Source organism: Sycon ciliatum, chromosome 6, assembly GCF_964019385.1.
Source record: "Sycon ciliatum chromosome 6, ocSycCili1.1, whole genome shotgun sequence".
NCBI lineage: Eukaryota > Metazoa > Porifera > Calcarea > Leucosolenida > Sycettidae > Sycon > Sycon ciliatum.
This window is the reverse complement of record NC_088648.1, coordinates 21,671,915-21,698,169: the sequence shown is the minus strand read 5'-3', so window position 1 is coordinate 21,698,169 and position 26,255 is coordinate 21,671,915. Positions and strand designations below refer to the sequence as shown.

Sequence of the window (26,255 nt, the reverse complement as noted above, 5' to 3'; positions counted from 1 at the left end):
ATGGCGTTTGTGCTTTCATAACACGATGTAAATATTATCGCTGATGCACACCGGTTCGCAACAGTGACAGCAGGACCAAATAGACACAGTACACGCAACACAACCACAAAACAATGGTATTGAAACTCACCACCAAGAATCTCAGGCAGTGCATTCAAGCATGCTCCATCATCATGGAAGACGAGCTTGGTCAGTGCAATCACTGCATGCTGAACGTTCTGTTGGTCAGCCACAGCGACAGACAGCTCATCTCGGTCCAAGGATGGATATCTCTTGGAGAACACTTCAACCAAGCGCTTCTGGTCATCAGGAGTAATACCTGAACAAGAAAACAAAGTTTCTCGAACTTTTTGCTCCAGAGGTAAATTGAAGCATATCAATGAAGCTGTTTGGTTGTGAACACTACTTTGTTCTGTCAAAAGGGTCTCCTCGAAAACTTGTGTGCGGACAAACATCATGGACCGAAATGTGCATGCACCAACCACTTTCCCAGACGACAGCCAGTCGTCTGTTGACTAGTGATGACTTCCCTATCATCGTGGAAGCAAGGCTAGGGAGTTAACTGGCTTCTATCGGTGCATTCCTATTTCCTACAGCACCAATTCGTCTTACCTTCGCCAATGCACGTCGTGGGACGGGTATTGAAGGCTACTGCTCCGTCCACAGTTGACACTTCGAGAATGTACAGACCAGCGAGCAGGCTAGATCGATCCTTACAGAACTCCCAGAGCCTGGTATGAGCCTTGGCAGACATCTGTACAAACACTGCTGTGTCTCCGCTCTCGCCGTGCACGCTGTCGGCGTGGATGCTCCAATCGCCAAGGAGATTGCGGAGATTACGTATGACACTTTTAATGAAACTCGGGGCCGATAGATTATATTCACATCCAATGATGAACTTCACTATAAATGAGCTCTCGTCTGTTTCAGAATAATAACAGTGCATATGCATGCACAGTGACACATGCACGTTCACGCATGTACACATCCATCGAGTCAGAGACCGAATAAAGAAGAAAATGGGGAAGTTCGACTGAAAGGGGTGATTGTATTTTTCATGCAAGTAAGCATGAAGTGATAGCAATGGATAGCCCTGAAGAGTAAATAGGTTGTGTCATGAAGTAATGAGGGAATTGAGCATCATTAAAGGGGAAGTTAAGGCTAAAATCAAAATTTCACCAGTTGAAGTCTTTGGGGTGCTGAGTCGAATGATCGTGGTCCGAGGAAGCTGAGACGCTCCCTTCTTACTTTAATCCCAATCGAACTTGCGCACTTCCACCGAAACTTGGTGACTGCGCCCTACGATATGGGGATTTGTATGCAAAATGTCACTAAAAGCGCCATTTCGTTCTTATAAAAGCACGGATGACCGCGATTGGCCCATATGTTGTAGTCTTTTGGACGCTGAGTCGACTGGTTTTGGTCCGAGAAAGCTGCGATGCAGCGTTCCTCCTCTATTCCCAATCTAACATGATTGAACAAGCGGTCACGTGCTCCTGCGTGCCCAAGTCACCTGATCACAGCGCCAGCAGGCGACAACTTTCACACCAAGGTTCAACTCGAGTTCAACTCGAGTGACAGGACTGCACCCAAAAAAGGTCAAACAGGCTAGTAAGTTGTACCCTGCAGGCACGGTGACCAGGTGACTGGTGTACGCAGCAGCATGTGACCGCTTGTTCAACCATGTTCGATTGGGAATAAAGGAGGAACGCTGCATCGCAGCCTTTTCGGACCAAAACCAGTCGACTCAGCGGCCAAAAGACTACAACATATGGGCCAATCGCGGTCATCCGTGCTTTTATAAGAACGAAATGGCGCTTTTAGTGACATTTTGCATACAAATCCCCATCTCGTAGGGCGCAGTCACCCAGTTTCGGTGGAAATGCACGAGTTCGATTGGGATTAAAGTAGGAAGGGAGCATCTCAGCTTCCTCGGACCAAGACCATTCGACTCAGCACCCCGAAGACTACAACTGGAGAAAATTTGATTTTAACCTTAACTTCCCCTTTAACTTGTGAGTATAATTATTTTTCGCTATTAGTCTAGCACAAAAATTTCAATTTCGTATAAGACCAAGATGCGGCCTTTGCACCTGCACCTTTGATCTGCTCGTCATGTTTACTAGTACGTGCATGAAAAACATGGCGGGATGCGCACAATATCATGTGACACATACTGGATACCATCTCAAGTGTAGAACCGGCAATACAAACGACCGGATGCTCCCATGTACATGTATTAGGTAACCTATGCCTCTTTGCCGTTCATATCTGATCACTTGCTTACATGGTACTAGCGTAATATGGGAAATGATGGCCCAAATACATGCAGACACTGGCAAACAACCACACACACACACCCACACATGTGCGCAGGCACATACACACACGCGCTACACACGCGCTTGTGTGCACACACACATACTCATGCTCGTGCATGCGCACACACCCATACACACACAAACACACACACACACACACACACACACCTTCGGACCTTTGGAAAGCCCTTTGCCGAAGGCGATGATAGCTATTAGGCGAGGCAGTAGTTCTTGCTCGTGCATGCGCACACACCCATACACACACACACACACACACACACACACACACACACACACACACACACACACACACACACACACACACACACACACACACACACACATGAAAGGTGGAAAGTGGAGCTCCTAAAGCGGGGTGAGTTAAGTAATATGACAGACTATCTGGCATTCGGCAGCTCCCTTATCAAGCAATCGCGCAATCATGCTAGCACAGTAATGCTGACCTTTAAACATCAGTCGTTTGCTGTCACGAATGGCCAGCCTAGTCACAGGGACTCGTACATATTCAGTGATCTCTGTGATAACCGTGTTCTCGTCAATGAAGCCAGTATCCTTCAAGTACTGCTTGGTCTCTGAAATGCTGCGGCCGTCCCTGGCAGACCCCATGCTGATGAAACAAGGATGCTTACTTAACTCTCTATGTATATCAGCTGGTGATTTTTCTGCGACAGACGAGAAAGATGCAAAAGGGACAAACACACCAAACACAGTGAAAGCCAGTTCAGATAAGTTTAAACAACGACTGAGAGCCTGGATGGGTTTGAGCACACCCATGCCAAGACAAGCTACCGGCCGCACCAAGAATACATTCACGCCCAGCCTCAATGTTCTATTCATCAGTGATTGCAGTTTGGTCCATGACGATTGCCATACAATAGGAGCGCGTGTGGTGTCTTTCAGCCTGGTAGATCTCTGAAAGACATGCTGGTGCTGTCTTCATTCACCAGTCCTGAGTGCCCCCACCCCTCCCACCCCTCCCGAGAGGTGTACAGAAAGGAGAAGAGAAAGTGGAGGCAAAGGGGATGTTGTGAATGTGATGTTGGTACGAGTGGCGGTCAGTTAATGTAGTCGAATGTTATCTACTCAATGCTCTGTTTATTTCATGGAGAAGATTATGTCGGAGAGCCGGAGCAATGTGTCAGGGACCGCATTGAAGAGCATTACAGAGAAGCAAGAGTGTGCGCAAACAACGAAGCCCTGAGGAGAGCACCACGCATTGCACCAACTGCTACAGCACAAAGCAGGGTGGTGGTGGTGGTGATGGTGGTGTTGTAGTTTTTTTAATTTTTTTTATACGGAAGTCCACTATATTCCCGAATATGTGCGAGAAGTGGTGGCGGGGCCAGGCTGCTCTGCCGACCTCAAAGGTCTCGGCGTCTACGCAGACAAAGCGCGCCATAATGCAGTAAAACCATGAAGAGGGGAGGAAGAGGGGAAATGAATAATAGTGAGAAACAAGGACAATGGGTAGATGGTCGTGAGAGAAGCAGAGTGAAAGATAACGTCACATTGTGGTAGGGGGGGAGGATGCTAGTGAGGCACTGGTCTAAACCGTTTCATGGGGCGTCGGTGGCTGCTTGCCAGTTCAGGTGCAGCAGATACAGTCGACCTACCCTTATAACGATATTTGCTTCACACCAAGAAATATTGTTATAAGGGTAATATTGTTATAGGGGTAACTGTTTCATTTCATACACATACGTCATAATGCATGGATTTTGTTCATTTTTTACATTCTCCATAGCATAAAAACTGACATACATGCACATTATGTGCACAGCAAGGTGCCCACTGGTGCCCCATTGCATTTCGTCATGTCCCAACGACTTATCAAGTGAAGCTTGCCCTACCTGGATAGTAGGCTCTACATATTCCCTGCTAGATATTGTTATAAAATGGAAAATGTCCATTGGTCAGCCCATTTTATATCGTTATAGGGGTAATATCGTTATAGCAATATTGTTATAGAGGTAAGGCATTGTATACACAAGTCAATGGAGTGATTTGGTTTGGCAGAAAAATATCGTTATAAGAGTAATATCGTTATAGAGGTTATCGTTATAAGGGTAGGTCGACTGTACTTGTTGCATTTTTCCTTGAATGATTGGAGCTGGCTGGGTTGCGGCCGTGCTGGTAGAATGGTCGCTGGTAGGCTGTTCCACAAGGGAATAATACAGTCTGGGTAGGAACCCTGGAGGCTGCTACGAATGCGCACGGGCAGCGTCGACTTGAGCTGGAGCGGGTGGCAGTGGGCAGTCTCCGTGGCTAACCTAGTGGATCGACCACCCACTGGGCGGGGATTGGCTGGAGGTGGGAAGATGGGCTTCAGGGGGCTTGTTGTTGGAAGGTAAGACAGCTTGAACGTGAACGAAAGCGCAGCAACCAGTCGGCGGTGTTTCAGGCTGGGGAGCCAGGCGCCTGGGCCAATCACCTTCAGTGCCTTGTGCTGGATTTTGTCCAGTCTGGATGTACCTGACCCCATCCACACCAGGCAGCAGTATTCCATTGTTGGCCGCACGAAGCCTTTGTAGACTGCCGTGCGGCCACTGGAGTCCAACAGGGGCGCAACCTTTCTCAGGAAGTGTAGGCGTTGGGCAGCCTTTGAGGCCACGGCCCGGAGGTGTGCTGCGTAGGACAGTTGCGAGTCGAATGCTATGCCCAGTTCTCTTCAGGAACAGTCACTCCATTGAAGAGCACTGGTGGGAACGCTGGGGAGGCTTGCGGTGGTCGATGATGAGGGCCTGAGATTTGGATGGCTCGAAGGTGACCTTCCACTTGGAACCCCAGTGGGAGACGGCGTCCACTGCTTCCTGGAGTTGTGCTGCAGAGTCGGATATGCTGGCGGTGGCAGAGATGCACTGATACGGTGTCATGTCATCTGCATACATGGCTAGCTCAGCACCAGCAGGCAAGGTGTCCTCGCAGTCATTTACGTACAGGAGGAATAACGTTGGTCCAAGGATGCTACCTTGTGGTACCCCTGCTTGGATATGGTGCAGGGAGGACTCTTGGCCGCCCACAACAGCCTGCAGGCGCCGGTTGTGCAGGTAGCTTTCCAGCCATCCGAGAAGCGGGCCGTCTAGACCGTACACGGAAGCCTTATGCAGCAGGCCAGCATGGCTGACTTTATCAAAGGCGCCTGCTATGTCTATCGCCAAAACATGGGCGGCTCCTCCTAGGCCGGCTGCTCTGGACCATTCACAGTGGAGCTTGGTTAAGACGTCGGCTGTGCTCAGGCCCTTTCTTAACCCCAACTGTTTCGCAGAGATGACATTGTGTGACTCCACGAAACTGGTTATCTGACGATTGACAATTGTTTCCATCACTTTGGATATGATAGACAGCAGAGACACAGGTCTGTAGTGTTGAGGCAGGTTCTTGGATTTCTTCTTGTGAATGGGTGTGACTCTAGCTGTCTTCCAGGATGTCGGCATAACCATGCTGTAGAAGCTAAGGGAGAACAGTTTGGAGAGTGGCTTACTTAGGGGGTCAGCACACATCTTCAGAACTCGCGCGGGAATGCAATCCGGTCCAGTAGCTTTCGATGCATTTAGGCGCCGGAGTTCTCTAGTGGTGGCGGCGGCGGTGGTGATGAGATATTACCAATCTGCAAACTGTACATGCTGATGCACTAGAGACAGGTACAATTTATTGCTTACCAACTCGGCCGTCGGCCCGTGTTACGTGACCCTGGTACTTCCCTGCCTCATCTGCACAGTCCTTCATGTCATCAATGATGATAGTGTTGGGCGCCAAACAGTCGATTTTAGTCAATGCCGCTTGCCGTTGTTCTGAGCAAGACCAATGCAGGAAAATAAAAATTCCATGTATCGGGTGAGACTAAGCTAAACGCCAAGCTTTCCGCATCCGTAGGAACTCTACCACCCTTCAAGGATCAAAGCAGAACCGGGATGATAAAAACTGAAAGCAAATTTCTAGTGGACAGAAAATTGCACAGGGTAGAAAATCACCTTGCACTCAGTTTATACGTGAGTCATGGATTACTGCACACGATGTACTTGCAATGTACAAGAACAATGAGAGAGTAAAACCATACTAACGGATGTCTCCAACTGTGGGAAAATGCAATCACTGGGACAATGCACATACTGCTACGTGTAGATTGAATGCATATTTTGTCCTCTTTTCCATGATAACATTGGCTCCAGGTCCGGGTTCAAACACCACACCAGTAGATAAAAGAGGGGATAAGCTGCACGTTATTTTTGACGTGACGCGTTATTTGGCCCGCGCGTTGAAAAACAACGTGAGAGACCTGCAGCTCACGTCGAGGACTCGTTTGACGGAGAATTGCGCGTCACATCAAAATTTAACGTGCAGTTTAGCCTCTCTCATAGCCCTGCGCCTACCTTCTCCCATGTTCCGCATGCTCAGCAAGTCTACGCTCACAGGCGAGGTTGGCTGTGGTACGTGGATGGGTTTCTTTCTCTTGGCAAGGACGGTCTGTGACGTGCGCATTCGTGCCACATCCTCGGCAGTGTGGACCAATCGTTGACGTTCCGGTGCTGAGAACACTTTCATCAGCTCTACTACTTTATTGTCTTTTTTAAATTCTGGAGAAACTGGAGACCACACACGCATGCGCCACCAAACATACCGGTAGAAGGACAACAAATTCAGTTGTTAACATGCTTGACTAAGACCTGCTGCTTCTTCAGCCAGAATGTACAACACCACAAGACACGACTACGCAGTACAGCCGCTGGTGTTTGGATATCCTGAGAAAGGCCAACTCTCCATGCGTCCTTGGAATCCAAAACCTTCTGAGATGTGACCATCTTGTGTTCCACTCGGAGCCCATGCCTATTGTTTCCCACCCCAACGTATCCCAACCCAATGCGTCCCAACACACCGCCCCCTCACCACCTTCCTCTGCCCAACTTCCCCTGCCCAACTTCTGGTAGGTTCCACATTACGCAAAATAGTCAGCTGAAGCCAGGGGAGTTTAGTGGCTTGCCCAAGTTGGCATTGAGGCTGGAACACCAGGGTCCTCACTTCTTCTTTTCCAAACATGAACGTTTCTCAGATTGTCACCCAAGTACTAATGGTATCCAACAGTACTTGCTGTACATGTAATACAATTCTGTGAGTGTCTCTCAGTCACCTGACTGATAAAATGTCTACTTACCTCCAACAAAGGTATCCACTGACTGCATGTCATCTAGGAACTTTGAAAAGTTTGCTTCAGGTTCGGTGCTACGCACTATACTACAGAAGGTGTGGAAAGTCTCAGCTGTACCCCTGCTCAGCATATCTAGCAGTCGGTCATTGTGTTTGGCAGAATCATATTCTACTCCCATCAATTCCTTCTTCTGCATATCGGTGAGCAGTCCTTCGGCATGGCATTCCGTGCGGATTGTGCCACAGCTGAGCGCTGCTTTTAGGTGTGGGATCCACTTGCGGAACACTGGACTTGACCATGGCCCTGTGTTGCCCGCTTGGCTCTGCAAAGTCAACATACATATACACAGCGACACGAGCATGAAATTAAGAACCGACTGGCACACGGGCAGTTCAATTCTGCCTCCGTAGGCAAATAGCCAGCACGCTTCCGCTGCAGAAGAAAACTAGCAGCCAATAGCCGGTAGAAACCTGCATGTGTGATTTACGGCAAGCAGTTTGTTAATGCAGAACATCTACACTACACTTTCAGACGTGTAAAACTCTTTTCTCACTGGTGTGATTTGTTTCAACACGCAGTGAAAGTCCAGTATAAACTATAAAATACCCTTGAAAAAGTGTGGCACGCTGCCTAAACAGTACTTTGTGCGCAGGGTGCAGAGCTTCTGCGTATGGCAGAGAGAGGATCCAAGTCGAAAAATATTTTGACTCAAAGTTTCATTGTGTGTTTCGTTTATTTTTTGTACATGGACATACATACGCTCTTGCTTGCTTTCGCTATAAAAAGGCCAGGTTCGCCCCTTGGAAATTGCTCTGACGATGGGTGACTGGCCCGAAACGTCACTAATTTTTCCAACATCACAACAAAGAATTTTTAATGCAGCGCAGGCACAGATTGTGAAAAGTAATTGAATAGAGCGGTTGTCAGTTGACAAACCCCCTATTCTTCAAAAATACAGTTGCGTGATGTCTACAACTTTCTTAGTCAAAGTTTCATGCCGAAGCAATCATCAGACAAGTTGACAAACAAGTCGTCTGATGATTGCTACTGCATGACACTTTGAGTCACAAAATTTTCCACTAGGATCCTCTCTCTTCCATATTAAAAAAATGTAAATTATCGTGTCCGTCCCCGAAGGGAAATCACGACAGCCGCTAACACCCAGTAAACCCTTTTTTAATTTTTTTCTCATAGGAACTGTGTGTTGCTCCCTAGGTGGTAGCTGGTTTTCCCCTGCTGACTTGAATTCTGGATGGCAGTCATGAGTCAGTCAAGTGAGAATTTAAGTCGGCAGGAAAAACGCGAGCTCCCACATAGGGAGCAGCACACAATCAGTCCCCAAATATTGCGGGAGTAACGTCAACCTCTTCTTCACAGGCAGAGATATTTCGTACGAAAGTTATTGGATATGAAGTAATAGTTTTCAGCACCTTGCTTTATAGTATAAAGGGAAAGTACGGCTGCCAACATCGAAATCTCATTTCTTGTTCTCTGCTGACTGCCGAATTGAATGGGGTTTGTTCGAGGAAGCTCCCTGCGTCCTATATCCCCTTCGTACGAGGAAGCTCCCTTCTTCCTACATCCCCAATCAAATCTGCGCACCTCTGCCAAAGCGCAGCGAGCTCCCCTTACTAGAAAGGGGTTTGTGCAAAACATTTACTGGAAGCGCTGTTTTGCCATGGACGACAATCACGGACAAAACGACATGCTAACAAGCTGTAGTCTTCGGGGTGCATAATCGAATGATGATGATCCGAGAAGGCTGCAACACGTCACACAACTTTTACTACCAATGGTAGGGAGTTCAATTGAAAAACAAAATAGTCACAGAAGTAAATGCAAGTACGTATGTGGGCCGTGTGGTTTCCGTCCAGCACTGCACTATCTGGTGCGTACATGGTGATACAGGATGTGTGCATGTATGCAGTGTGCACGCATGCCGCGCGCGCCTACTTGTAAAAGTCACACGTTTTCACCGTCACTGCTTCTACAGTGTGCGCGCAGTTCACTCGATATTTGTTGTCAACCACCAGGAAATCGCCGTGGGCTGGTTTCTGTGATCATTTTCCTTCTATCGTGATAAAGCGCGAGCCTAAATATTCTAGAATCCTCTTGTTTTAGACTAATTCGAGGCCGTTGAAAACGAAAATCGGGTGTTCCTCGCGGGGCCGAGTACGCATCTGGTCGAAATTAGTACTTCGAAGTGCCTCCGCGCTTCGCGCGGAGGCATTATTGTTGGAAGCAAGGCATGTGTGGCACCATTGGAAAGGTAGTGACCTCAGCTATCCAAAAAATAGCATCGACAATGCCGAAAAGGCCGCGGAAGAAGATACTTGGGCCTCGAATTGCATCCCGAACTGCTGCCACGAGGCGCCCATTCACTTTGTACAGGCGAGCTGTGACTGCATTTTTCGCTTTTCGGCGACCGGACCTGAACTCCCTACCATTGGACCACAACCTCATGTCACTCTTCAACATCAGACTGGTGATATTCACCACTTACGAATGCACCAGCGAGTAATTCAACTGCATTATCATCATGAAGAAATGCCTCGACCTCTTCAAAAGGGCAAAACACACTCCTACGTCAGTCATCTGGACCCCGTAGTTACGGGCACTTCGGTCTACCGGACACCCTTTGGGTGAGTTTCAGTGGAGACACTTCTTCTACCCTTTTGTCACTTTTGGTGGATTTATTGACACCACAATTATGCATCTATATCTATGGTCTTTCCCCATCAAAATGTATGTGATTTGGAGTTACGGACAGTTCAAAGTTACGGGTAGTGTCCGGTCCCGGACCGCCCGGACAAACGAGGTACAAATGTATAAGGCTGATGCAACTGCCGTCACTATTGTAGCAGGGGTCACAGCAATGACTTGCTGACTTGCTGACCGCACGTGCGCCCAGACAAGTGTTAGGTAGGTCATCATCTCCCAAACATTCCCCATACATCCTTTGCCTAGGTATCCCGCACCCCGTATTTCTGTGACACCCTTCGTTACTCTGGCCTGGGTAGCTGCTCGCGCCCATATTTGCCATAGCTACCCAGGCAGGCACAGTGGGTGCATTTCATTACGCACTTGAATCGATCCATGAATGGAATCTCGCCGTTCGATTTCATGTCATGAGCCCTGGAAGGGTGACAGTAAGGGACCGCCCAGGCTCGAAGCCCACAGGAGGCAGTGATAGGATGCACCGTGCCGTCTTTCTATGTACTACTAGTCCCTTGATCACATGATACAGCATGGACTGTACACTCATACCTCATTTATCCGGGCACTGAAGTTCAGTCTACGGGCCCCCTTTCAGGTGAGCTAAACTACTCCTTTGCTACTTTTATTGGAAATAGTAAGATCACATTTCATATCTTTATGGCCTCTCCCAATCAAAACGTTGGTGATTCGGTGCTACGGGCAGTGCCCAATCCCGATCGCCCTCTAAAATACACAAGGAGTGTGGTCTGATATAGGCTCCACTCTCTACAGACTTCATTTTCGCATTACAATAATTATAAGCTCTAGCATAACGCACTGTGACTCCTGTCATTTATAATTATGTCTCTTACCAGAGAGTTTGGCTGGGGAGGCGTTGCTGAATCTCCTGTTGCCTTCTTGGTAACCGGCTCGCGTCCAGTCAGAGATCGAGCAATGGGCTTGGCAGTTAAGCTCTCTGTTGGCAGCACTGACCGCTGGACTTGCTGCACAGCATGTCCGCCTGGGTGTTTGCCACCAGCTATTGCTGGGCTCCTGGCCAAGGTAGCTGCCCTGGCACCGGCTATGGACATTTGGCGATGTTTTGGCTTTGGGTCTTGATTTAGGGCCGGTCTGACTGTTTCGTACCTATTCGATTCAAAACTAGATGCTAGTGTGGAGACACTAGCAGACCTGGACGGAGCAGCTTGTCCAGGTTTCGGAGAGGGCTTGGGATCAGCTGGGGCAGATGTCGCCGCCTCAGTGCCATCTGGTGGGTTACCGCCAGCCGCTAGTCGTGCGAGGTCACAGAGCGGTGGTCGTGAAGGAGACACAGGATCAGAAGTCACTACCGGCTGCACTCTGTGACCTGTAGTGGGATCCTTAGTTTCCACTGTTCTTGCTGTGTTGTGGGGAGTGACGGGCTTTGGGCGAGTAGGAGGCTTGGGGGCTCGACTGGTTTTCAAAGGTAGACTTTCAGCCGATTTCCCTTCCTGACCGGCTGAATTCAAGGCCGCTATCATTGCAGAGACGCCGGTGGGCTTGGCGGGAGATGCGTGAGTGGCCTGGGGTTTAACAACAGACTTTGGTTTGGGTGCTATGGCTGGCGGAGACCGAGTTGCTTGGCTAGGTGTTGGTGGTGGGTTCCCGGTGAACCGGGCTGGTTGACGTCGAGTTACTTCATTTGCTGCACCTTCATTGCCTGTGTTAGAGAGGACATAGAGAACAGGAAATAGCCGAATCATTTCACAGCCTCGCAAAATGCCTCCTTGCATGCACACACACCCACACACACATCCACACCCACACCCACACACACACACACACACACACACCCACACCCACACACACACACACCGTGACAAGCACCTTTGCAAAACTTCAACGCAGGTTGGTGCCATCAATATGCACTGTACAGATATGTAGTAAAGCAACTCAAGGACATGCAGTATTGTCTGTACATGTACAGGCAGGTGTGTAGCTCCTCTATAGTCAGTATAGTCCGGTCAGTACACCAGAAAATGGTCGTCATAGCTACTACATAGTCTTAACAGGCAAAATGGAGGCTATGAGGTTGCCGGTGGCACATGGTCACCACACCACAGATGGCCGAGCTACGCCCCGTATATACAATTCTGTGCGTGTCTCTCAGTCGCCTGACTGATAAAGTTTCTACTTACCTCCAACAAAGGTATCCACTGACTGCATGTCATCTAGGAACTTTGAAAAGTTTGCTTTAGGTTCGGTGCTACGCACAATAGTACAGAAAGTGTGGAAAGTCTCAGCTGTACCCCTGCTCAGCATATCTAGCAGTCTGTCATTGTGTTTGGCCGAATCGTTTATCGCCATCAATTCCTTCTTCTGCGCATCGGAGATCAACCGCTTGGCACAGCATTCGACACGAATTGCATCGCAGCTGAGTGCTGCTTGGAGGTGTGGGATCCACTTGCGGAACATCTGGCTTGACCATGGCCATGAGTTGACCGCGTGGTTCTGCAATAACAACATACAGAGTGCATACACTAGACCTTGGCGGATAATGCTCGAAAAAATGGGTAGATTCTGCCTTGAAAAGCAGTGAAATTGGCAGAATAATACAAAACTTATGGCAGGCACTTCACCTTGCCTTGAATTCTGCTCCATTTCTTTATCCACATACCAAACATGCATGAAAGCATCCCGATAAAGTACCAAATTCTCTGAAGACAAAAAAATCTGCCAGCAGTATCTGCCAAGGACTAGCATACCATGAGCTGAGAATCACAGAAGCTGCCAGTAAGGTACGACCAGGGAGTCGTAAAATACCGGTATTTTACAACTCCCTGGCTACAACCAGTACTTAGCAGCATACATGGTGCCATGCAAGTTCTGTTTTTTGTTTGTTTTTGTTTTAGCACTGCCAGAGATCTATGCTGTGTTGATCAAGTGTTCATCGGGGGACGAGACAGCCCTGGCTAGCTGCAGATATATTCATATGGGCTTATTGCTTGCGTTTGGCCACTGCCATTTCAGGGGCCTGGTTGGCTGAGGTAGGCCACATTGAAGCATTACTGTTCACTGAAGATAATCAAGAATACCAGATGGCCCTTTGCACGTATTGGCACAAGTTTTAACAGTCCAATGATAGCATGGAGCGGGTACATGTGTGTGTGTGTGTGTGTGTATGTGTGTGTGTATGTGTGCAGTGCGAGTGTGCGAGTGTACGTGTGCATGCAAACATGTGTGTATGTGTGTGTGTGCACGTGCGTGTGATTGCGAGTGTATGTGCGCATGCAAACATGTGTGTATGTGTGTGCACACAGTAAGATGTCTTTGAGACAACATTTTCAGAATTTGGCAAAGCAATGACGTGTGGACAATTCATACCTCTGCTGTAGCCATGACTGCGACAACAAAAAAAGTCACGGACGTCAGTCACCATCTGTTGTACATGTACACACAATAAACCACACCAAAATAGACGTGGGACATCATGAGTGATGTAGAAATGGATAACATTCTTCAGAATGTTTTCAGCGGGTGCAGATTCAAAAAAATCACGGTTCGCGTGAGACTCGGCCAAATGCCCGGTTTTCCGTATCCGCAGGAACGCCACTACCCTCTTGGATCAAGGCGCAGATGCAGTTCCTAAGCGGTGGGACGTGAGTAGATCAGACTTCCAAGCAGGACTTGAACCTGGTACCCTCTGTTTCTCAATCATGGTCTTAGACCATCCCACTATGCCTGCCTGCAGATTCCAAAGAAACCCTAAAATTTTATACGTGTTTCACACTTTTGTTTCAGTGGAGGCATGGTTCTAAGAGCGTGCACTGAGCATTGACAAGAGTGCATCACCCCCAAGAGTAGGCAGCTCACGCATACAGTTTTGTCCCAACAGAATTTCAAGTTGACAGCATTCTTTTGATGCAATGCTCTTCTGGCCAGACTGATATACGGCGTTTGTACAGCTTATCAAACCATCGAACATTTTTCCTTGTGCTATTTTGTACTAGCTAAGGTCCAGGATATGTCTGATAATCCGCGCACATTGCATCATATTATGACGTCAACTTGAGGAAATTGGCTGCTCTCAACGTCGAGAACGCGCGTCCAGAGTACGAGAAGCATGTCGAGCCCTCCGCTCAGCAAATTTACAAGGAAGCTTCACTCCATTTGCATTGCAACGTGTATCGGGGAGTCCAAACCAGGAGCTCTGGCCCTCCCGGATGGGTTATTCGACCATGCACGGTGAAATAGAAATGCGGAGCTGCTTTTGATTCGCGGGTCGCATTTCTTTGACCGCCACTGTACTGGTACATATACTTGGAAGTAACAGTCCATATATTCCACACACGCCATGCATAGAAACACTCTGACCAGTAGTCAACGTTCCTCTGTAGACGGAGTTCTTGTAAGACTTTTAATATGATGTACTGTCGTGGACATGGAAAGGGGAGTGAGCCAGCCTTTCGGCCCCGGGAACTGCAGCTGGCTCGACTCGCCTCTACTGGGTGCGTTCGATTATGCACGCGAATCGATTCATGAATCGATTCGCGAATCGATTCGCGCTATTCACATCACCCCATGTGAATAGAGTGAATGGATTCCGAATCGATTCCAATGCTCATGACATGAAATCGAACGACTTGAATGCGCTTGAATCGATTCATGAATCGATTCAAGTGTGTAATCGAACGCACTCACCGAGTGAAGAGAACCCACACCTATTCACCGTACTTTACTCCCAATCGCAGTACACAAGCAAAATAGTCATTGAGTTGTTGAGACGCTCAAAGGAGTATGAGCCATGCATACCCGTTACCGGTGCTCTGCGGCCAGTTCAGGAAACGAGAACGAACAACAATCCCCAAGAACCGAACAACACTGGCCAACCACTTACCCAGAATCACTGGAACACCATGACAAACGGGGACGATGAACGTCCAGTGGCGAGCGCTCCTGCAGCCAGGAGTCACGGTTTGCTTGAATCCTGGACACGACTTTGAACGTCGTGGGCGGATAGGCTGTACCGGTTCTCTACGTCGTGACGGTATGGAGCAGTCGAATGGAGCCTCCGAGCCACAAGGAAACTTCGATGAAACCCTTTGGCCAACAAACAGATTCTTACACAGCCTGCACCCAAACAAACTTTGACACGAAGCAGCAGACGGCTAAACTAACTGTAACACCACCTCGCTGCCTACAACAACTCGTCTACAGGCTGCCTGTACTGGCGGTAGCATGAAAAACTGAAGAAACTACAGCTAGCGCTGCAGTGAAAATATTTCACCACGAAGCTCCAGTGTGGAAATGGTGCCCGTTTCGCCGAGGTGAGCTAGCTACCGCGTAGATCTACCGCAGCAGCAACAGCAGTGCGTGAGGGTGGCCCTGGCCGGGTCCGGGTGGGTAGATCTACGCGGGTCCGTGTTACTGTTACGTTTTGTGGATGACATGCCTGTATCGGTCATACAACCTCTGTCCGCAGAACTGGCCTGGATGTCCAGACAGTCATGTTGGGGTTGGGGGCCAGTTTGTAGTTCGCAAAACGAACGGACTGAACAGCATACCATACACTAGTCAGAACAACAGATGGCTTGGTCAGTCACTGATCAAGCCATCTGTTGTTCTGACTAGTGACAGTACTGAGTAGTGTGTCACCATGGTCACGGACTAGCTCTCTTGGATTTCTGCCACACAACAGTGTACAATACATTATACATACATGTCCAATGACAAGGAAGCGAATGAGGTCCAAGTAACCCAGGTACGTATGGGAAAACTTGGAAAGGTGACACAGATTAAAAGAAAATATGGGAAAAATTATGTCATTGGTGTAGTGCGCCGAGCCGCCGACGCGGTATGGCCCTGGCGGCTGCTACAGCACCGAAACGACGAGCGGCGACCGTGACGCGTGATGGCACCACGGTCCAAGAACATGAAACGAGGAATAGTCTGGAACGAGGAAGTCGAAGACGGTAAGAGACCTCGGCTTGCACAACTCATTCCTCCCCGTCCCCCATTGAAGTAATTCACTTGCATGCGATTGAGGAGGATACAGTTCTTGCATGGCAGGAAAGGAGATTGAAGGAGGTCACGAAGACGAAATGTATCTAACGTTGGGTGGTGCACCCAGTGCCCGCAGTGTCGCCAGTGCGCGGTCCTGGGAAACAGTTGCTCAGCTGCACCCATGGTTTCCTACAATACAGACAGTACAATAGTCCATTCAGAAAAAATATGATTTCTTAGCTTTTGGCCATAAATGGGTCAAATTTTGAGTTTTGTCACAAGTTATTTGACAAACCCCATGGAATGCGCTTCCAATTGTGTTTTTGAAGTCTATTTCTCCGAAGAGCAAGCCATAACGAGAATAGGAGTTCAGCCTGGTTTTGCCCCCAAAGCACTGAATAGGGGAAAAACCATGAAAATCCAGGCCGTTCACTGCACTTGCATAACAGTACATTCGCGGTTCGAACCACAGTTGAGGCACCTTTTTGAACCCTTTTTCAAGTTTCGAATCTCGCGGCACTGCACGGTGTACCACAAAATCACGAAAATCACCAAACATGGGAGCTCTCCAAAGCCAGCGCTCGTCTTTTTCTGAATGGACTGTAGACCGTGCAGTACATCTAATATCGAGAGAGTTGGCGAGACTAAAACATAATTAGGATTGGGGAACTGCATGCACTGGTGCCAGAGAAACTCCAGCACATCCGCAAAGGAACTGGAATTATACTTCAATACCGGGAAGAATGCCGGGACCTGCTCTACTTCATCGTCGACTCTCACAGCAGATTATGTTGGAAATTCTCCCAGTACACTAGCATCCATCTTCATGAGAAATGAGAAACCAGAAACAAAACAAAAGGTTTGAGCGCGGGTCGTACTGTGTCAAATATATTTATTGCAACATCTCAAGATGCAGTGGAAACTGCGGCCAATGTGAAGAAATTGGGTGATAGGCAGCCATGGCGATAAACATAAGTAAGGGTGTGAGGAGGGGAAACGAAAGATCTAGGAATCGGTATTTCGGCCCTGAAACGCCCTTTGGCACGATTGGACCTGATCTGGATTGTTCAGCGCATTCAGGAACCCATTCAAGAATAGGCCCAAGAGTCGATTCGAGAATAGACCGGGGACTTGAACCCGGTACCCTCCGTTTATCAATTATGATCTTAGACCACCCCACTATGCCTGTCAACCCATAGAATTATCTACAATGTACACGATGTTTTGTGACCTGTCCATTTTCCCTGTAGCATTCCGGTTTCAGCTGGCTGGCTTTCGCGATGCCACCGAGTATGAGCATTTTCACGGTGGAGATCTGGTAAGAGGTTTCGCTGATGTGGTGCTTTGAACTTCACATATAGTCAACAACAACAGCAACAACAACAACAACAACAACAACAACAACAACAACAACAACAACAACAACAACAACAACAACAACAACAGCAATTGGCGATGGTGCCATCGTGATAATAAAGAATTCAAACAAACAATATCTCTTACTGGCCATTGGCCATCGCGAGAATAGAGATTTGAAAAACAACAACATACGTAAGCAAGTCCGTTGCTCCCCACAACGAAGCTCGTACTTTCTGCCAACTTTACTTGACACTTGACCCCACGTCCAAGTCAAGTCAGCCGAAAAGCGAGCGCTCCAGTGTGGGGAGCAGCCAACTTTCCTATAAAAATCAATACAGGTCTACTCTCCATACAACGTAAACTCTGGGACCACGCAAAATTTATGTTATATCGAGAGTATTATGTGGAAAACCGTGTGCTAAATACAAGATGTACCCAAAAAATGAAGGGTATTACAAGGCGGGTTTAACCATGCAAACATATACACACTATACCACCATCGACATCAGATACCATCAATGCCGCAGAATATATGCACAATAGGACTAAACTGGCTAGCTACGGCTACAGCTTGATTGTACCGCACACGTCAATCTACGTTGTATCGAGTTTGCGCACGTCGGGGACCGCGCCGTAGGGTTAGTTATGCCGAGGTTTACGTTATGTAGGACTAAACTGGCCTAAACTGCCTAGCTACAGCTACCACTTGATCGTACCATGCACTTTTTTTATGTTGTATCGAGAGTGGGCAGGTCGGGGACCACGCCGTAGCGTGTGTTATGTCGTGGTTTATGTTATGTAGGATTATATTGTGTAGAACAAAATTTGTATGGGAGTGATGCTGTTTCGGCGCGGGATTTGATTTTTTTATGTACTAGCGAGGTTTATGTACAAGTGAGAGTTGTTATATCGAGAGCAGACCTGTACAATAAAATAATCACCGAAGTCGCCACCACATCATGTTTACATAAAGTATTTTGCGGAGTATAAACCTCACCCGGATTTTTTGTTACGATGTACACACATCTACCATGGTTATCACTATCAATTTGAAATGATGTGAGAGCATGCATGGTATTCGTTGCTCTAACTTCTGTCTTACATTCCTTGTTGCACCCGACGGCTACCATGGCTCATTGATGGTCTCCCGACATGTAATACATTCCCTTTGACTTTGTGTCACCGCAAGATCCTTTTACTTCTGGTGTCCGTTTCATGTTCATCTATTGCTCGCTTGCGCTCTGGCATGGAACTCGCGTGCTCTCATGCGTACAGTGCGTACAACGAAGAACTACGTCAGTTCCAGTTAGTTTTTTCGAGTTGGCCGTGGAACAAACTTGTGTTTTTCGCTCTCCCACATTCTCTGCTTCTTCTCCAATTCTCCAACCCCGTCTGTACCGCTATCAAGCGATCGTGTGGCAAGGAGAGTTGTTTGCCATGACGCGCATGGGGTTCGGCCTCAACGTCGCGCCGAAGATCCTCGAGATGGTCGTGAAGTGGGTGACCAAAGACCTCGACGGCGTGGACAACTATGTCGACGACTTGCGTGTGCCGGACTCCCAAGTGGCGGCCACGATCCAGCAGCTCGAGCGCTACGGCCTGAAGTGCAAGCCTGCCGAGAAGCTCCCTACTGCTCGGGTGCTGGGCCTCCAGCTCTCGACTCAAGACGGCACGATCAACTGGCAACGTCGCCGTGACGTCTGCCTGCAGCTACCGGAGGCGCCCACCAAGCGTGCCGTGTTCAGCTGGTGTGGCAAGCTCGTCAGCCATTACCCCGTCTGTGCGTGGCTGCGACCGACGACGAATTGGCTGAAGCGGATGATCGGCGAATCCGTCGGCTGGGATGTCGCCGTGCCACCTCGTCTGCTGCAGCTCTGCCGCGACCTCCAGACCCAAGTCAACGAGGACGATCCGGTGCGTGGCGTATGGTCGGTGCAGCATGACGACGCAACGGAGTGGCACGTGTGGTGCGATGCGTCGGGAATCGCGCTGGGTGTCGTGATGCAAGTCAACGGCGAGGTCATCGAGGACCGCAGCTGGCTGCGCCCGGCTGACGACAAACGGCATATCAACATCGCTGAGTTGGACGCCGTCATCAAGGGCCTCAACGTGGCTGCCAATTGGCCTGCGCGGAAGATCCGCCTCCACACGGATTCCAAGACCGTGCATGGCTGGCTTCGTCAGATCCTCGGGAACGAGCGCCGCGTGAAGGTTGGCGGGCTCCACGAGCTGCTCGTCAAGCGTCGGTTGCAGATCATTGACGACATCGTCGCCACAGCTCGCCTTGACGTGGAGGTGGACTGGGTTCCGTCAGAACAGAACCTCTCCGACCAGCTCACGCTCGTTCCGACGTCCTGGCTGGCCTGCACATCGGATAACAGGGCGACGGATGTTGCTGCCAGCCTCGCCATCATGCCGAGTCTGTCGATGGCCCAGATCCTGGCCGGGCAGGAGGACGATGGTGCACTCCAGGCAGTGAAGGCCGTAGTGATCGCTGGGGACGACCACCCGCCTGACAGCGGCTTCCGGAACATCCGCGGTCAGCTGCAAGTTCAAGACGGCGTCTTACAGCGCAGCGTCAAGCTTCCGCCGAACGACGTCAAGTGCGTTCCTGTGCTTCCTGCTGCGCTGGAGGAGCGGGCCCTGCGTGCAGCCCACCAGGTGTCTGGCCATAGTGGCTGGGAGGCGACGTGGCAGTTGCTTCGATCCCAGTGCCATTTCTTGGGCATGGGACAGCGCTGCCAAGCGTTTGTGTCCGGATGCAGCAGCTGTCAAGCCGCCAACCCACGCCGCGGAGAGGCGACCGAGCCCACTCCTCCGGTATCAGCCAACGGCCCCTGGGATGTGGTGCACATCGATACCCTCGAGCTCGGCGTTAACCGGTCCGGGCGTTACCACTGCGTGTTGGTATGTGTGGATGCATTCACCAAGTGGGTCGAGGTGGTTCCCCTCAAGCGTCATGACGGCATCTGTGTGGCTAGTGCTTTCGTCGACGTGTGCTCTCGGTGGGGTCCTCCTCGCGTGGTTCGATCCGACAACGGCACAGAGTTCAAGAACGCTGTCATGTCTTCCGTCTACGAGGCGTTCGGCGTTCATGTCTACTACGGCGCAGCACGTCATCCCCAGTCGCAAGGCGTGGCCGAGAGGTTCAACCAAACCCTGTTGACCCTCGTGCGGAAGGTTCTGGATGAGGCGCACGACTGGGAACAGGAGCTGGCGATGCTCCTGTACTACTATCGGATCTGGCCACACAGCGCCACCAACGTCTCCCCGATGGAGGCCATGGTTGGTTGGCATCCCCGTGGCTTGGTCGTGGATCTGCCTCAGCACTCGTATTCGGCTGGCTCATGGGTAGACGACCTCCAGCAGCGGGCAGCGGCGATGCGAGACTACACCGAGTCTGCGCTCGGCCGCTCCGACTTCATCGACGAGCCGACACCGAGCCGCTTGACTGTTGGCGATGCGGTCATGCTTCGCCGGCCTCAGCGCTGCCAGAAGCGCCTAACCCCGTACGAGCCTGGTTGGCAAGTTATGTCGATCGTGGGCCCCTCGACGGTGGTGGTTCATCGGGTCGACGGCACCGGCCGTGACAAGATTGTGAATGTCGACTTGTTAAGGCGTGCCGCCGAGGACGATCTGCCGCCGCCGCCGCCCGTCGCTCCGGGTGCCAGCGATGAAGCCGAGTCGGGCCCTGTTCCGTCTCTGGTATTGAGCGTTGACCCGGTCACGCCGCCGCCGCCTGATGCAGGCCCATCATTGCACGCCCGGTCTACGCTCGTGCGACCTGCTCGATATTCATGATTATGTTGTAGCTATTCGGTAGTGACATGAGTCACTAAGGGGTGATGTGAGAGCATTATTATTATTATTATTATAGACAACACCTCATGGCATGAGAAGAAAATCAGCCAGTACGAGGGATGTGGGTGTTAACCAACCATGGTGAATAAAAGAAGAAAAGAAGAAAAGTAATGGTCAAGACGGAGAAGCATGGGCGGGACAGGTGATGGTGAATCTAGTGAGCAGATTTAAATGCGTCCAGGGTACTGGCATTGCGCGGAGTAGCGGGCAGCGCAAGCCAAGCAGAGTAAGCAACAAAGAGTGGAGAGCGTACAAGGGAGGACGTTTTAGCCAAGGGGAGGGCAACAGAGCATCTTGTCTGGGAGCCATCTGTGATTCGGAACCAGTTATACACGTTAAGATGAGGAGGATGTAGAGCTAGTTTAAATTTGTGAGCAAAAGTGCAAATTAATTTTTGACGGTGGGTCGACAGTGGGCAAGCATTTGCAAGGACATACAGGGAAGCAGAAGAGTAGAGAGGGGGTAGACTAAACAGGATACGAAGAAGTTTTCTATGGTGGATTTCGAGCATGCATGGTATTCGTTGCTCTAACTTCTGTCTTACATTCCTTGTTGCACCCGTCGGCTACCATGGCTCATTGATGGTCTCCCGACATGTAATACATTCCCTTTGACTTTGTGTCACCGCCAGATCCTTTTACTTCTGGTGTCCGTTTCATGTTCATCTATTGCTCGCTTGCGCGCTGGCATGGAACTCGCGTGCTCTCATGCGTACAGTGCGTACAACGATGAACTACGTCAGTTCCAGTTAGTTTTTTCGAGTTGGCCGTGGAACAAACTTGTGTTTTTCGCTCTCCCACATTCTCTGCTTCTTCTCCAATAATTATATGAACACTGTTCGCCAAAGAACTCGTTGTGGACGTTGTTGCGAGTGCGTGTCCGGGAGTGAGTTGGGGCGGTCGTGATTATCTAACACTGATTATATCCACAAAGAACAATATAGGGCTTGAACGTGCTACTTTGAAGCACATGGCTGTAAAGTTCGATCCTTGAACTTTGTTACTTATCTCGAGCACACACACCCAACATGCGAGAGCATTCTATTTTGACTTCACTTCTTGGGAACATAAACAACAAGAACAAAGAAATGCAAATCACTCCAGATTATCAGCACTGGACGGAAGGTGCTAGAAGCAGTAGAAGAAGATAGAAGGATCCAGAACCGGATGTGTACAATACGATGACAAGCTAGACCACATAGGTTGGTTGATCATGAACGCGTGTCATGTGCAGGTAAGCCGTACATGGATGGAGTGTCATGCGATGGCATAGCAAGGCACTAGATGACTGTGCATGATAATTACAAACAACACATATAACTCATGTGTAGCACATGCAACATCTCCCCCCTTAGAAAAGAAATCGGAGGAATACTCAAAAGAACAAAACACGATAATATCGAGACAAGAAGAAAAACAGCTGCGACAAACTGCAAGAAATCGCATGATAACTCTGAGAGAGACGGAGAGACAGTCAAATCTCTTCAATGAGGCGACTGGGGGCATGTCGGGCACGCTGCGGCCGGCCGCGTGCCGGAGGACTATTGGGAATCTCAACAGACTCCGGTGGGCTAGCGGGCAGGAAACGCAGCTGATGCCGGTTGCGACGGATCGTGCCGCTGGGTACTGCAATCAGCAGAGTCCGATCAGACAGTGATGACCTAACAGTCCCTTCTCTCTGCTGATCTGCAATCCACACGCTATCACCAGGCTGCAGGGGCTTGAGAGGCTTGGTCCGGTGACGTTTATCAAAGTTATCCTTTGACTGTGCTCGGCGATGTTGCTCCCACTCCCTCAGCTTCTCACCTGCAGGGAGCGTCGGCAGAAGAGTGGAGGGTTCCACCGGTAACGTACCACGGAGGCTGCGGCACATCAGTAACTGTGATGGCGAGAACCCGCTCTGAAGTGGCGTACTACGGTAGGTGAGGAGAGCCAGTTGGAAGTCGTCCGACTTTGCTAGAAGCTGCTTGATAGTGCGCACTGCACGCTCTGCTTCCCCATTGCTTTGCGGGTGATGCGGAGAGCTCGTCACGTGATCAAAGTTCCATTGACAGCTAAACCGGGCGAACTCATCACTTGCATACTGCGGCCCATTGTCCGTGACGAGAGTCTCCGGCACACCGTGCCGGGCGAAGATGGCTTTCATAGCGGTGATGACAGAGGCAGACGTGGTGGAACGGAGAGGCAAGGCTTCAACATAGCGCGAGTAGTAGTCGACAACCACCAGGTATGTTGTGTTACCGAATTGACACAGGTCAGAACCAACTCGCTGCCACGGGAGTGAAGGAAACTCAGTCGGTCGGAGAGGTTCAGGAGGTTGGCTACGGTGCTGACAGCATGTGCGACATTGCGTAACAGCAGAAGCGACGTCATTCTTCCAGGACGGCCACCAGACAGATTGGCGGGCCTGCGCCTGGCACTTGACGATACCGTGATGAGCAGACGTGTGCAGCTTGCGGATGACCATATCACGCAGAGATGCAGGCACAACCACACGTGCACCATAGAAGATACGACCGTTGGCAACAGAGAGATGCTGGCGGGCGGCAAAGTACGGGAGGATGTCAGCAGGGACGTCCTTGCTGTGATCAGGCCAGCCAGACTGAACAAACTTAGCAACTTGCTGCAGGACGCGGTCAGCCTGGGTGGCATCTCGTAGGGCAAGCGAGAATCCAGACGACATGTACTCTTCGCCAGCTGAATCGGCAAGAGAAGCGATCTCGTCAGTCAGAACAGACGAGGTAGAGACGGTGGTAGGTAGTGGTGCTCGAGAGAGAGTATCGGCCACAACGAGATCACGGGCGGGGACATGCTCGGCAGTGACGTCGAAACGAGCCAGTCGAAGTAGCAGACGCTGGCAACGAAGTGGCACTCGATCTAGATCACGGCTGTTTACCAGGGGAACCAAGGGCTTATGGTCAGTATGCACCATGAATGGCTTGCTACCAACGAGATACTGGGCGAAGTACTCACATCCCCAGACGATGGCTAGACATTCTTTTTCAATCTGCGCATAGTTGCGCTCGGCGTCGCTGAGAGATCGGGAGGCGTACGCGACAGGTTGCCAGCCAGCTGACTGCTGCTGGAGGAGAACAGCTCCCAGACCATAGCCACTGGCGTCAACTCGCAGAAGAGTTGGCTTAGAGACGTCGTAGAATGCTAGGCAAGGAGACTGGCTAGCGAGTTGTTTGAGTCGTTGGAAAGCTTCTTCTTGGGGAGCATCCCAACACCAGACCGTGTCAGCGCGGAGGAGCAATCGGAGCGGCTGAGAGACGGTGGCCATTTCTGGCAGAAACTTGCTGAGATAATTAAATATACCCAGCACGCGACGTAGCGCAGGGAGATCGGCTGGTGCCTGGAGCTCAGAGATTGCGGCGAGGCGCTGCTGACTGGGACTGACTCCATCAGCGGAGACGACATGGCCCAAGAACTCAACTGACGATTGGCGAACATGTTCCTTGTCGGGGTTAAGGGCGACACCAACATTGCGCAGGATTGATCGGACCTTCTCCAAGGTAGCATCGTGCTCCTCGACTGTCGCACCAAAGACCAGGATGTCGTCCATGAAGACGCACACCCCTGGAAGGCCATCCAGGTATTGCATTAGCTTGCGCTGGAATATTTCTGGCGCCGATGTTATGCCAAACGGAAGTCGACGGAAGTAGTAACGTCCGAATGGCGTGATGAACGTGGTGAGCTTAGCTGTTTCGGCATCAAGAGGCACCTGCCAGAAACCTTTCGCTGCATCCAGGGTGGTGAAGCATGTTGCGCCACTCAGCTTCGCCAATGTCTCGTTGACGGTAGGCAGGATGAAGGTTTCGCGCCTGACCGAAGCATTCAGACGTCGCAGATCCACGCATATCCGGACGTCGCCGTTCTTTTTGGCAACGGGCACCATGGGTGCGCACCAGTCCGTAGGCTCTGTGATCTTTGTAATGACATCGGCAGCTTCCATGCGGACAAGCTCTGCTTTGACCTTCGGCAGGATCGGAATCGGCACGCGACGAGCTGTTGAGCACTGGTATGGAACGGCATCAGGCCTCAGAGCCATCTTGACGGGCTCACCCAGCATGCGTCCAAGAGGTGGCTGCTTCGCTTCTGAGATGCCTTTGAACACAAAGCCCATTGCTTGTGAGGCTTCGCGACTCAGGAGGTTGGATTTGCCCCGTGTCAGAACGTGAATCTCCAGCTGGTGCTGCGAGGAACTGAGCTTTGGGCTGGACAAAGTTGCGCTGAATGTGCCTTTGCAGTCGATGCGATCACCATTGGCTCCTGTCAACCGTGTTGTAGGAGAGCTCAGAGGCGGTGGTGACTTGAGGGATTCGTAAGTTGCTGGAGTAATCACAGTGATATCCGCTCCAGTGTCAATCTTGAACGGTACGGACTTCCCGTACAACAGCAGATCACACATCCATGGACTGCTGCCTGATGCGATACTATCTGAATCCAAGTAGGCCCAATCCTCAGTCACACCCGGATCGTCCTGTGTGGCCAGAGAATGTGCACCAGAGCTACTGGATTGCCTGGAAGATGAGTGTGACCCCTTCTTGGATGAGCGACACACACGGGCGTAATGGCCTTTCTTGGAGCAGCTGCGGCAGGTAACATCCCGAGCAGGACAGCGGTCGCGGGTATGGGACTTACCACCACAAAACATACAGAGATTGTGAGACTGACTGCCGGCAGGTCCATCAGACTTACTCTTGAACGATCCTGTGCTCTTACGAGGAGCAGCAGAAGCACCAGCGACAGCGGCTGACGCAGGTGTAGCACTGGCATGGCCGCGCTGTGAGGCGACTTGCTGGCGGACGAGCTCGTACCCGCGAGCTTTCTCTGTAGCCTTTTCCAAGGTCAGATTGTCCGTCAGCTGCA

At 50.3% G+C, this 26,255-nt stretch overlaps 2 protein-coding genes across 2 annotated transcripts in view; one reads left to right on the top strand and one right to left on the bottom strand.

The window, feature by feature from the left end:
• Positions 1-26,255, bottom strand: part of LOC135819662 (uncharacterized) — a 223,066-nt gene that overhangs the window by 18,680 nt on the left and 178,131 nt on the right. Inside the window, exons 7-9 of the mRNA XM_065332911.1 lie at positions 2,786-3,004; positions 613-921; positions 131-319 (exon numbers count right to left, since the gene is read on the bottom strand). Of these exons, the coding sequence (XP_065188983.1) occupies positions 131-319; positions 613-921; positions 2,786-3,004 (717 nt within the window). The remainder of the gene's footprint in view (positions 1-130; positions 320-612; positions 922-2,785; positions 3,005-26,255) is intronic.
• LOC135819675 (meiosis expressed gene 1 protein homolog) overlaps positions 15,993-26,255 on the top strand; it is a 13,014-nt gene continuing 2,751 nt past the window's right edge. The window contains exons 1-2 of the mRNA XM_065332926.1: positions 15,993-16,133; positions 17,415-17,482. Coding sequence (XP_065188998.1) covers positions 16,073-16,133; positions 17,415-17,482 — 129 coding nt within the window. The 5' untranslated portion in view covers positions 15,993-16,072. The remainder of the gene's footprint in view (positions 16,134-17,414; positions 17,483-26,255) is intronic.